Below are 13,398 nucleotides of genomic sequence, written 5' to 3' on the forward strand. Positions count from 1 at the left end.
TTTTGTTAGGTCTAGTATGTGGTAGATGTAATGTTTTTAGCAAACACTCAAACATAAACCAAGTTTTACTGGATGAAGCAAGGGTCAGCCTGGCTAAAAATAGTTACTGCTGCCTTCTGGTGGAATAACCCAATACCAGAACTATTACCAGATGTGAAATTAATATATATGTCTGGATGCACTATGTATTGTTTCATTCAATAGTGAAACCCTCAAAAGCTCCCTGTCATCTGCTTTGTTTTATGTTCAATGTAGTGAAATGTACTAACATTGCAATGAGTAATATAGTTAATATGTAGTTCCTTTTTTTTTTTTTTTTTTGTTTTTGTTTTCAGCTTAAGGGAATTTTCAAATAATAATTCTCTAGTTTTCTTTATTTTTTGGAAAAAATGACATCTAAGCATGAGTAAATGTGAATGAAAATTCCATGTTCATTCAGCTCACGGTTGTGCAAATCAGAGGATTTCCCTTTCCTGTTTTATTTTTGAAACTTCCTTATTCTGTGTTTGCTGTTTAGCTCAGTTTGGTGATGCTGCAGGCCAGAGAAGAATACATTCATTGCTAAAAGCAGACTTGAAATGAACATGAACACGCCACATCTCTCTGGGTAGTTTTGGGAAGAATACAAAGTTGACTTGGTGGTGGTGCCTTCTATTTCTGTGAGAGGAAAGACTGCTGTGACAGATGTGATCAGTTTACCTTGGTGGAAGATTTTTCTTAGTACCGGATAGCAGCTATCGGTTTCACCACATGCCAAATCCGTATTTAGAGACTGAAAATTACTCTGTGGAGGCCAGTGCCAATGAACAGGAAGGAATGGGTGCATGGGATGCTGAGGCTTTGGGTCGTGAGCAAATAACAGGATGTGCTGGAGGCAAAAAGCAGAAGCAGGACTGAAGTGAGGACTGGCCCTGGAAAGGGGTATCAAATGGGACAGAAAGTGGGGAATGCCCTTGTGGCCAGAGCAGAGCTGGATGGCTGCCTGCAGCAGGAAGGGGAGGTGTGGATCCTGAGAATGATGCCCGCTCACAAGGCGACAGGAACCATTTAGATGACAGGAAAGTTTAATTCAGTTTTAGGTGGAAACAGACTGTCCTGCTGGGGATTTTGGAACAGGTCCTACCCACCTTTCCGGGCAGTTACCTCCTGGATGAGAAGTGGCAGAAATTAAACTTTTAATGTAACAGAAATAATAAAAAGAATCTGCTTAGCTGTACTCAAAACTTTTCTGCCAGAGACATTCCTCATTAAACACACATGGTGGGATTTTTCAAAAGAGCTCGGCACAGCCTTTGCTCTGCTCCCACTGGAATCCACGGAGGTGCCACAGGTTTCGATGAGAGGAGAGCTAAATCAATATGGAGTGCTTTGGAAAATCCAGCCCAGAATGGATCCTGGCAGTGTGAGTAGATAGGGATTGGAGGTGATGCTGAAATTGTCACGTAGAAATTTTCCATGCTGGCTAGCAGTATCCTCTCCATCCCCCTTGGTTCAGAGCTAATGGAAAGCAGTGTGTGGCAAAGCATGACTTGAGGGGAAGGGAAAGTCAGGGTTGAAAGAAATAAGAATATCCTAATTCCCTCCCTCCTCTGTGTCTTTTGTCAGGACAAAAACTTTACTGCAGAACTTCCCTTCTACCTGAGGTTGTCACTTAACTTTTCAGGAACATACTGGTCAATAGCAAGCAACAGTGCACATTGTGTGTAATGCTCCTTCTGGATGGGATTCTCCTGAGGCGGGCTGAGCAGATTGGTGTTCTGTTTTCTCCAGAGTGAAAGGCCCACTCCTGGCATGTGCTTAGGTGTGGGAGAAGGAGGGAAAGGGGTCATGTCCCCTCTGTCAGGTTCCCTCTCTCACATAAGGATAGGGAGCAGAGGCTGCTGTGTGAGGTCACAGCCTCTTCTCATGGAAAAATGTAGTTTGGAAGGGACCTCTGGAGGCACCTAGTGCAATCTCCTGCTTTGGACAGGGCAAACCTGAAAGTTAAGGTTGCTCTGGTGCTGAGGCACAGAGGTATCTTCCCAGCCCTACAGCTTGAGAGGGAGAAGAGCAGAGCAGTGACAGGCCCCAGACACAGCTGGGAAAGAGCATGCAGCCTGAAGACTTCCATTAAGAGTCTCTGAGTCAAAATACATATCTGGTGATTCAGTGGCCTTGAAGAAAATCTGACATGGCTGACATCCTGCATTTCTCTGGTTTACGCCATTCTTTCCCCACCAGATAGTAAAAATCACTTACTAATGCAGGTCATCACAGGATAATCCTGTTTCAACACATGTTCTCTTTTTGGTATGTGGGCGCTTGAATGGTAAAGGTTGGCAGGGATGGGTTGGTGTTGGGGTTCAAGATCTTTCACAGCTCGGTGTGCCAGCTGTGGAGGTGGTGCCCCAGGAGGGTCCCAATTTTCTAGTTCTCCTGCTATGTGAGGTTATTCCTGCAGGCGAATGCAGTGACTGTAGCCTGGTCCTTGGCATTCTCCCCAAGAACGCTGTTACCCTCTCCCAAGCTGGCATCGTCATTCATTGAGAAGCCTTCAGCAAATGGCTGATTTTCCTCATTCACTCACTCTTAGTTATTCTGCTTCTCTTTTGGACACATCATTACTTAGCTTCTCTAGGTAAATTTAGATCTTCTGATAGAAAAAGCTGTATAAATACCAAATAATGATCTCGGAAGTGAGCCATAGCCTCTGTGACACACAGCAATTCACCTCTTCTTTGCTTGAATTGCTCCTCAATAGCTCCCTTGGCCTGCTTGGTGTTAGCAGAGTCCCCAGCAAGTACAAACTACTCTTCAAAGTGGGTGGCATTATTGAAAGAACAATACTGTAGTCTCTTCTAGAGGCAGCAGTGGGGTTTTTAAGTTTGCTGTGCACTTTGAAGGAATGCAGTGTGGTTCATTTGCTGGCCAGATCAGGCCCGTGACACACTGTAATGGGATCGTCACCTTTCCTTTTGAGAAGTTAGGAAAGAGTGCCAAAGCCAGGAGCCCCTCTGCTGCCATATGGACATCACTTAAGGGGCAGTGAAGAACCCAAAATTCTGATTCAAACCCCCATGAGGGTGAGGATCACTGGGAGCTAATAGGTTATGACAACCACTTTGGTGTCTTTAGCGTTTTAGGACTTCTCTCAGTCAGGGATTTATTTGAGTGTGTCAGTTGCCACTGACTAGCTGAATGTTTGTCATGACTGCCAGTTTTGTCTCTTGGATTGAAATGATCTGTCCAGCTGTGACTGTTTTTTCCCAAGGAATGTTAGCGCTCACTTCGAATAGTTTTAACATTGGCTAATTTTTCACTGAATAGCATCCCAACAAGAAAGTATGTATGTATTCACATCGAATGTCTTTCTAGCTGAAATGTGTGTCACTCCAGTTCTGTAGTAACTTCATTCTCATTAACACAGCAGCATTACAAGGGAACTAGCAGAATTTAGTTCTACCATGTCAGCAATTTTATTTTTTGTAGCAAGGAAATGGCTGGCTGAAGAAGGACTAATATTTTTTTTTTAAAGGGTCCATATGGATGTAAAAAGTATTGGTGCCATTTGGTATAAACTGTAATCAGTTCCAGACTCTGCTGCACTCAGAAGCTTGAATCATGGAATTGTAGGTGGTGGTTTCTGTATTTTTAGGGCTCTCACCTAAACCGCAGCTCTTGTAACAAGTAAATGGCTACATCTATGGTGTCCAATCCCTCGTCTTAATGATGTTAAAAAATGTTTATTTAACTATGAATCAAAATTGTATTCCTGAGCCCTGCAGCTTTTCAGGTGAAATGACAGAACCAGGCTTGCTACACTGGGGCAAAGTAGGTGGGCTCCAGAGGCTCAGGTCAGATCGGCTGAATTTCACTTAATTCCTTCAATTGTGGTTCCTTTGTTAAAGCATTTCTGAAGGCCTGGAGCCAGGCAACGTGGAATACTAAGCACTGGGATGTAAGTGGAGTTTAGGCTGTTTGGTCTGTTTTTGGCTCCCTGTGTGTGTTTTAAGGCATATTTAGAGTAAGAAAAGGCAAAAGGGAAAGGTAGAAGCACGCACGAAGTATGTTGTTTGCTTTTATAGTGTCTGTAATAGAAGAGTGCGGCTGTGATGAGGACATGGCTATTGGACCAGAAGAATGTCTTCAGGCTTCACTCAGGGCTTGGGTCAACTGCTGCCTTCTTGAATCCAGCAGGGGAGGTGGAAGGTGGCTGGACACACCAAAACCTCTGTTGTGAATTGCTGGTAACAGAAATTGATAGGCCAAGAGGCCACATAGGCTTAGGTTTGCTGGTTGGTTTGTTTTCTGTGGAACCAGAGCCAGTGTACACCATCTCTCTGAACCCACTGGTAACTTTTAACCCTGTGACCAATTTCAACCATGTGTGTAAGCCAAACGAGACAAAAGGCCAGTATAGTCTGAGGTCTGTGAAGTCTGATGAACAGCTAGAGACAAGTGACCCAACTAACCCTCCCTGCTGAGAGGATGGACATTTGGTTTGGCAGCAGTTGTGTCAACGCATGTGCACCCGTCACCTTGTCCTGGCACCCACAGCTGCAGATGGGTGCTGCCTGTGCTTCTTGAGAGTGGCAGAGATGCAAGGAGCTGGAGCTGGAGTTAGTCTGCTGAGGGAAGAGATATGAGGAAAGGTTAGGGGATTTCAGGCTTCGCTTTAGTTTTGTTGCTCACAGAATAGCTTGGGTTTGGATTGGGTTTTTTTGTCTGAAATAACACAAAGTGAGGGGGTGGGAGTGTGTATTGTCTGAGAATGGCAAAGTCCCAGGCTATTCTAAACTTGTTTTAAAAAGATGTAATAAATCAGCAAGGAGCCAATCTTGTGGCTCAGAATTACATGTTCAGTACAGTGTCTGTCCCCAAGCGAAGACTTCTAAGGGTACTGAAGTTTGAGTGTAATTTCCTCAGCTGTCATACTGGTGTACTCCCAGGAAAGGCGGAGACTTGTACTGCCATTTTAACTCCCTAGCTGGGGAAGGATTGAAGGAGTACTGGGATGTCGAAAATCTGAGGCTGTGGTGCTGATTGCAATGGCAGCTTTGGGGCCTAGGCCATCTTTCAGAGGTGAACATAGCCAGTTTCTGAAGCAGGAGGAGGCCGTCTGGAGGTGGGGGGGCAGGGAGCATCCTCTTGTCTATGAATTTTCATGATAGCTGAAAGCAGACCAGAGCTCATCTTGAATCCAGTGAAAGGTTATAACTGCGACTTTGGTTTTAATTAAGATCATAGAATTAACCTTAAGCAGGACAACTAAGAGCTCTTTAGTCACAGAATTCCCTAGTAAGACCAGACCTTCCTTTCCTTCTGCCTTAACCACAGCAGGTAAGCAAGAGTTAATTTTTTGTTTGCAATTACACACCAGCTGCAGTGTTTGTAGTCTACCTCTTTTGACTGAGTAGAGCGACTGGCCCTCCACCCCTCTCCTGCTTAATTCTAGAAAAGTCAAGGGAGTTGGGCACTTTACAAAGAGTCTCTTCCTTAAAGATCCCTCCCCCCACAGTTTTATTCAGAAATTTTTCTTGCATTTTAACACACCATCAGATCTGAAACGCACGATATCTTCACTAGTCCTAGTGTCAAATTCCAGCAGATAGAGAGGAGGGGCCTTGGGAAGGACAGACGCTTCTGCACGTTAACAGGCACATGGGCGTTAATGAGATGTACTGAGTGCACAGCACTGAAAGGAATACAACTTACGATATTTTTGGTTCAGTGGCTGACCTAAATATTGGAAAAGAAATTTGATTCAGAACCAAAACAAGTATTTCTTTTTTTGGTGAAAAGAGAAATAAAAAAATCTAATTTTTGGACAATTGGACCCAATTTGACCCACTTTTTAAAGTCTCATGTTATCCTTTTCTTTTAATGCTGAGCAGGTCTAAAAGACAGAGCAAAAATGTTTCATTTGGCAAATGTCAAAAGGACCTTTTTCGGGATTTCCAAAGCAAACTCTTTCACTTTGGAGAAGGTCAAAGTGAAACATCTGTCAGTCTCCTAATCTCCTTCTCTCCTTCCACTGAAAACCAGAGCTGATGGGAAGGTACAGTTCATCAAGAAAAGGAAATTCTCCCCCTTCTCTTCAGTATTTTCTGAAAACCAGGCCATCATACTGAAGAGCCTTATTTGCAGATTTAGTGGGAAACATGCCTAAACCAGGAAAGAAGAAAAATTCCATGGGAATCAGCTTCCAAGTCAAACAGTTTCTGTAGGTCTGTGTTTGAAATCTTCCCTCTGGAAGCCTAACTTCAGGCATCAACTAATTCAGATTCTGGTCTTATTAAAACAGCATGAGAAGGAAAAACCAGCCAGACAACTATTGTAATGTAAATTAATTCTAGTACTGTAAACACCTGAGGGGTTGCTTCTTGTAACAAACACCAATAAAAGGAAAAAATGCCTACAATTAGTAAATAGCTTTTTTCTAAAAAAAAGGTGATTTTATTGAGTTTTAATATACAGCTTTAATATGTTAGGGTAATCATACAAGATCTCTCTTGTGTTCAATTTACACATTACAATACACACGTGAGCTAAAATCTTTTGTTTTAATGTACAAAAGGAATCCAATGTTGTCCACTAGCAGCTTTGAACTTGGCAAGAAAGGTTCTAAAGACTTTAAGTGCAGTAACAACCATACAGAATACAAAATGAATATAAGGACTTTTCGCCAAGGTATATAAACATTTGAAAACAAATGGTGCCTGCTCCACAGGGCAGACAACGAGCAAATTAAAAAAAAGTCACTGACCAATGTTCCAGAGAAGGAGGAGCATTACCCTGTGTAACAGTTCTTATAAAATGTCCTAAGAATATCTGTATCATAGAATTTGTACTGATCAGAAAAAAGGTCTGAAAAGAAACAGTAGGCAAGGAACTGAACAATCAAAAAATGACATAGTAATATAAAATATTTCCATCACTATTTAAATGCCAAATTAATCAAGCAATAGTAAAAAAAAAAAAAAAAAACAACCAAAAAACCAAAGCTCTTCTGTTTAAAATAACAGCACTGTTTTTGCTTGTTTTCAAAGATCCTTTTTTTCTTATGAACACACTAGATAGTTGATTGTTTCTTTAATACAGAGTAATGTGTCCATTTGGTCTGTCACTTCAGTGATGCTGATATACAATCAGCCCATCACGTCTCACCTTTGACACATTTTAATGCTTTTCTCCCCTTACGTTCGCTACTCCGGTGCCTTCTCTTCTCAAGTTAAATACTTTTCTTCCTTTTCTTTATACAGTGCAGAATATATGGGCTTAGGATATGGAGGTTTTCCTCTACTCCAGTTCACTGTCTAGTTCTGAGTTCAGTGGTGTGCAGTAGTTTGGCTTGTCTGAAGGTACGTACCCTGGGAGACACAAACACTTGTACGAACCTTCCGTGTTAATGCATTTGGCATTCTTGCAGAGAGACATCCTGTTGTTCAGCTCGTTGCACTCATTCACATCTGCAAAAAGGGGACATCAAAACACATGCACTTAAGTCTGGTGTCTCGGTAGAACTCATTTATTTCCAGCATTGTCAGGGGTAGAATATGCTGTATGAATACACTGAGAACTATATTTTCAGCTCAGATCAGGTGGAATTAGGCTGGGTCAAAAGCTGTTACAGATGAGTATTTTATTGGCAAGAGGTGGAAGTGATCACAGGGCATCAATAGTGTATTAAATGGCCTCAAACTGTTAGATCACCAAGTCCAAATTCAGCCTAAGCTGCAAAACAAAAATCTAATAACCGCTTACAGGTTTTTATAGGATGACGGAAAAGCAGCTTATAAGAAAGAAGCTCCAAGTCCTTAGCATAATATCTGCATTTTAAAAACTCAAATACTTTAGGAGCTGTTGGTGTTGTCAACTAAGTGGTTGTGAACAGCAAACTACCTGCACTCAATATTGTGCAGCACTGGCCTGAAATACACAGGAGCTACATCTTTTCTCGCTAAGGAGGTCAGCTTGCAATAAAGTCCCAAAGATTACAAGGCACGCAGGCAGCTTATCAAGATACAACTGGGAGACCTCAGCTGTGGGTTACGAAGCGTAATGCTAAGCAAGGTTAGTACAGACCTTAAACTGAAATACCCACGCATGGTCTCTACTAGGCTTCTACACTAAGGGGTGTTGTTTTGCTTCATCTTCTCACTGACACTTGCCGTTCCTGTGTTTTGTTGTTTTAGTTGAAGACATAGTCATTAGATGTTCTGGTGAGTTGTGCAGATTTGCTAGTTTGAGAGTGAGAGGAATAGTCTGGGCTGTTGACTGTTGAAATCAGTGAGAATCAGGGGCCAAACCCCACCAAGGGGTTATCTGCATACTTAGGTGATTCAGCCAGTCTAAAAATTACTAAAAAATTACTCCTAAAATTACTCTTCTGCTCTGGATCCAGTTCCATTCTCTTAGCTCACTAAAGCCTTTGAAAAACATTTGTTCTGTATATTGGTGTTAAATTATTAATATAAATTTAGGCTTCATTACACAAATGTGTGTCTGCTCATTTCTAGGCTCTTAACTGAACACAGCTGTAATGACTAAGATGAACTGAGGAACACCAACATAGTTATTTCTGTAATAATATTTACTGGCCTCGGCAGTAAATCAGACAAAGTTGGCATCTTTAATATAATTCAGGTGATCATCTGTAACCCCTTTGTTCTAGCCCCTCCTTAGGGCAAGTGACTGAGGAGACTGACAGACTAACAGAAGAAGATGAAGTAATACGCTGTCCTCACCAACACAAGTCATTTTGGCCATGTCCAGGTGATAACCGTCAAAGCAGTCACAGGTGTAGCCTTCCTGGACTCTTACACATCGGCCATTTTCACATCCATTCAGAATACCACATTCCTCTGCTTGTAACTCCTCAAAGCTGTTCAGAAAACCTGGGTGGAGAAAGAATTGCAGACAAGTAACAGAGCTGTTGAATCAGTATACCCAAATGTATAGTGAGAGTCTGACTTTCTCTCAGACGTTTACTGGAATGTGACTTGACTTTGCAGAAAATAGGTCAGCTTTAGCAGATCTGCACCATCTGGAGTTTTAAATGCACTAGAAAAGTGCTGTGATACGTTTCAAGATGAAAACTGAATAACTTTGTGAAGTCTTAAATTTTTAAGTTGTGTTAAAAATCTATGTTTTTTTGGTAAAGGAAACTGCATAATTTGACAGTGTATTTTTTAAAGGATAAATCAGTGTTTTCTAAATAGCACCTTTTATTTGAATTGGTATGTGTATCAACCTTTACGGAAACAAAGGTAAGAAGTGGTAGTGCAGTTTGGAGTAAAAGTTCCTTAAATCAGTATTCTAGAAAAACAAGGTGTGTGTAGGGGAAAAGAGATGCGTTCTAATTATCTAGAAGAAAATGTATTAAAAAAAAAAATCAATCTCAACTGCCTTAAGGAAAGTAAGAAGAAATCCGAGACTGCTTTCCTGTTGTGGTTTTGGTTAACAACCCTTTGGCTGGTACTTCAGCAACTGGTGCCAGTACAAATACCTATAATCTACCAATTGCTCCTTGTCATAATTCTAGATGGTAAGCAGTCAAAGCCAAAGAGTTGTCTTTGTATTCAGTGGTTTGTACAATGCCTTTTGTGCTCCCTGTCTTAGGGCTTTTCTGACAGTTATGCTTCTATGTATATGGAAGGATTTATACTTAAAAAATTGTTTGACATTTTCACATGTTCAGAGGTTCTCTCTAGGACTGAACTGCTCCTCTTAGTCCTGCATGAGTTTTTTAACTAGCTTTCTATTTGTGAAGCAGTGATGTAAGAGGACTGCAGATGGCAGCCCATCACATCAAAAAGACTTCTGAGGAAAAATTCGAGAGCATTTGGGAGTCGGAGGTTTACCAGCATAATGGATATATAGCATAGAAATGGAGGGGAAATTGGAGCTGGAGCGAAGTAAAGTAGGATACATCTCCCTGTCTGCCCCATAACGAATATAATTAATATAGTGACTCCACAAACAAACAATTGGTTTATCTGAAATCTGTTTGCTGATTTATATTGTTGCAGCAGTTGTGATACATAGATTTGCAGTGCTACCTAGGAATATGAATTTCTCCCCTTCCTTGTGCCTGTCCTCTTGCCTTTTTATATTTACTCCATCCTGTCTTGGTTCTTGAGGCTTCTCTTTTCTCTTGTCCTGCTTTGCCTTTCCTACTCCGCCTTTTCTGTATCGTCCTCCATTTAACGTCTGTACTGTCATTTCCACCCCCCACCCCCCTTTGACTACCTACATTGTTTCTATTATCCTGGATTTTCTCTTGGATGTGGGAATTCTTAGTAAGGAACATGCTGGTCAGTCATACACTGAATAAATTCTGGAGACACTGAACACATAACGTGACATAAGTACTTGCTGACATATGCCACATCTCAAGAACATATACAATACATAGGATGTACACATGTGTACATTAAGCGGGAAACATTACAACCTTTTCCACAAACCTAGTAAATCACATCGCAGTGCAACAGTACGGAGGATACTGAGCAGACTGCCATGATGTATGGTTACAATGTAGTAAGAAACAAGAACATAATGGAAATTGGTCAAGTCCTCTAATAGAGCTTGCAGAGGGCTCATGAGGGTCCTTTAAAGTGAAGATCTTCACTAATTTAGAAAACAAACAGTGCCAAGAAAGGGAAAAGTGCTCCCCTAAATACATAGGTATTTTTTAATAGGATGCCTTTTAAGAAAAGGCATAATTTATTTGACATATAGAATATATGTACATACATATATGCATGTACATAGGCATATGTACACACACACAAATACATATTTTTTTTCTCTCTCTCTCATAAATACAGTATGTTGTAATTTTAACTAGCTAAACCCAATATATTTATCACTCAGAGCAAGTTCTACTTCACAAAACATTCCACTTCAGAACAGCTGGATGGGACCTGGGTTGTAATTCTAATGTGTATTTGCTTCTGTAGAAGTTGATTACACCCAGGTGACAAATATTACATTTAAGTACATGGGCCTGCCACGGGATGAAATGTATTGTCATGTTCCTCATACAGACCACAGCAGGATTGTGACTTTGAAATCTTTGTGCCTTAAACATGTGGCAACTGTATCTGTCAGGGAATATGCCTCTGATCAGGACAGAGTCATACAGCTGTGTGGTTTGGAGTTCCTTATGCATTTGCTTGCCACTGTATCCGATTCAGTGATAGGATGGGAGCAAGAGACGAGCTATTAAGCCTCTGTCTCTAAGACAGTGGACTTAGCTGTGGATTCAAAACTGTCCACAGTTGTACTGCATTTATTCACCACTGCTTTTAAGTTGCAAAGTGCTTCTTTCCCACTCAGTATTTTATCTATCACACTGGTTACCCAGTCATCTTTCTGGGCTTTTCATTGTGTTTGGTAGTTATCATCTGTGTGACATTCAATTAGACATCAACACTCAGTACTGCTTAATTAAAATCATCTGGATATAAAGAAATAAGACATTTTACAATTCTGTGTAGAGCTAAAAGGTCATTTAGATGCTAAATAGAAATGAACTCATTAACCTGATTTGTGTAGTTCTGTATAAATGTATAAAATGCAATGTGCCCAAGAAATGCATATCACCCTTCTAATAGTGTGCTGTAATCCTCCTGCCCTGTTTTGACCTATTACTGTTACTTTAAAAATAACTCCTGGTACAGGAGAAGCACTTTGGGAAGAGCATAGTGGCGACTTGTAGGCCATGTGTATAAAGCACGGGGAGGTACCAGTTACTTCCGATACCTCCACTTTTCTTCTCTAAAACTGTGACGAAATATGCTGGACCTGTACAAGGTGGCTGATTTTGTGGCAGATGCTGAGATCTGTAAGAATTCCTCTCCCGCAAGTCTTAACAGTGAGCTGGGCCAGACCCGTAACGAACCCTGATATTCCTGAAGTACAACTGAGATGCTGTACACAGTCCCCAACGCCCCCCTTGGCAGGCCGTTCCATCTAGCCTGAAGGCTATATGCATGCATACTCTCTGATCATACTGTGCTGTACATTTTCTCCGTTGAGCGAGAACGACTTGCATGCTCTCCATTTCCCCCATATAAATTCTGCTGGAAAATCATGGAAAGCTGGCGTGAAGGGATTTTTTTTTTTTATTTTAAACTAAATGCACTCTGAAGAAATCTGTCCCATGCTCCAAAGGAAAATTAATTTGTGAGAAGGAAAACTGGCAATCCTTTTGACCTTTAGCTGTAAATCTGTTGGTAAATACAAATTTAGTACACTTGGCACAAACTATTTCACTATATTAAAAATTAATATTGTGCTCTGAGCCCAACTGGACTCTTATACAACACTGGCTCTTGAACCAGAACACCTGACTGAAAGCTAGTGTCATAGGAATAACTAAAACATAAATAGGCCACATTACTCAGAAGCAAACAGAAGAATGAAGCCAGCTACAGGGAAATAATCCAAGTTACAACCCTCATTTCAAGTATTTTACATAACAGAGAAACTTGCTTACGGTCTTCAACAAAGTATGGATTAGTTTCTGGAGTGTAGTGCTCCTCAAAGTCAACCAAAGCATCTTGCCCATATGGCCGTCGAGATCCTGGAACAGGAATGTTGCACAGCTGGGCATAGTCCTCTGAGGGGGGAAAGAAAATAGGATATAAAACTAATCACACTTGTAACACAGGCTGCATTACATTAGTCCCAGTGAGCTGTGGTTCGTATTAGCTGGAAATAAACTTATCTTCCTAGAAACACCATAAATCTGCAATTTCCACAAAGCATTCTCTCTTCAAGAAGAGTGTCGTTAAAACGTTAATGAGCCAAACACAGACTATTAAGTCATAATAGGGATAACACCAGGGATAGATTTGAGTCAATAACTGTACAAAAAGTTATGGGTCAGGTTCTTCTGGCCTGCATGGGAAGGAAGAGCAGAGGGACGCCGCGTATCCCGCTGCCAGCACACCCCTCTCCAGGGCTAGCTATGGCTACACTCCTCATTCTGGTGGAACAAAGGCTACCCCAGGCCACTGTGGCTGCTAGCAGAAGCCACCCCAAAGGAAGCAAAGTGGAGCAGGTGGGGCCATGTATCTGGCACCGTTGGCCAACGTGCAGAAATCACAGAATGAAAAATCCTTCTGAAATAGCACACACTCATCTGCAAACTGTATCTTCAAACCACAGGCTTAAGTATGAGTGCTGTTCAAAATCTCCCTGGCCGTGAGCCTCAAAGGGCAAGGGGAAATACACAGGAGAAATTTCTGCCTCTCTCCAATAGCTAGACTACACAAGTTGAAGCAGATGAAAGCAAATCTTCCTTTTAGGTGTCAGAGTCCATGTCTGAAATGCTGATACAGAGTTTGATTTTTCATTTGATTTATTGTGTCACCTCTGTTTCCATTACCCTTTACTAAAATATATACA

General features: G+C 41.3%; 1 protein-coding gene across 1 annotated transcript in view; it reads right to left on the bottom strand.

Moving 5' to 3' along the window:
- Window positions 1–7,094: 7,094 nt before the first annotated feature.
- The window catches only part of LTBP1 (latent transforming growth factor beta binding protein 1), a gene marked incomplete at its 5' end in the record, with an annotated part of 207,114 nt that continues 200,810 nt past the window's right edge, over window positions 7,095–13,398 (bottom strand). The window contains 3 exons of the mRNA XM_082305848.1: window positions 7,095–7,448; window positions 8,727–8,876; window positions 12,485–12,607. Coding sequence (XP_082161974.1) covers window positions 7,279–7,448; window positions 8,727–8,876; window positions 12,485–12,607 — 443 coding nt within the window. The 3' untranslated portion in view covers window positions 7,095–7,278. The remainder of the gene's footprint in view (window positions 7,449–8,726; window positions 8,877–12,484; window positions 12,608–13,398) is intronic.

This window comes from Platalea leucorodia (genome assembly GCF_965183815.1).
Source record: "Platalea leucorodia genome assembly, chromosome: 3".
NCBI classification, from domain to species: domain Eukaryota; kingdom Metazoa; phylum Chordata; class Aves; order Pelecaniformes; family Threskiornithidae; genus Platalea; species Platalea leucorodia.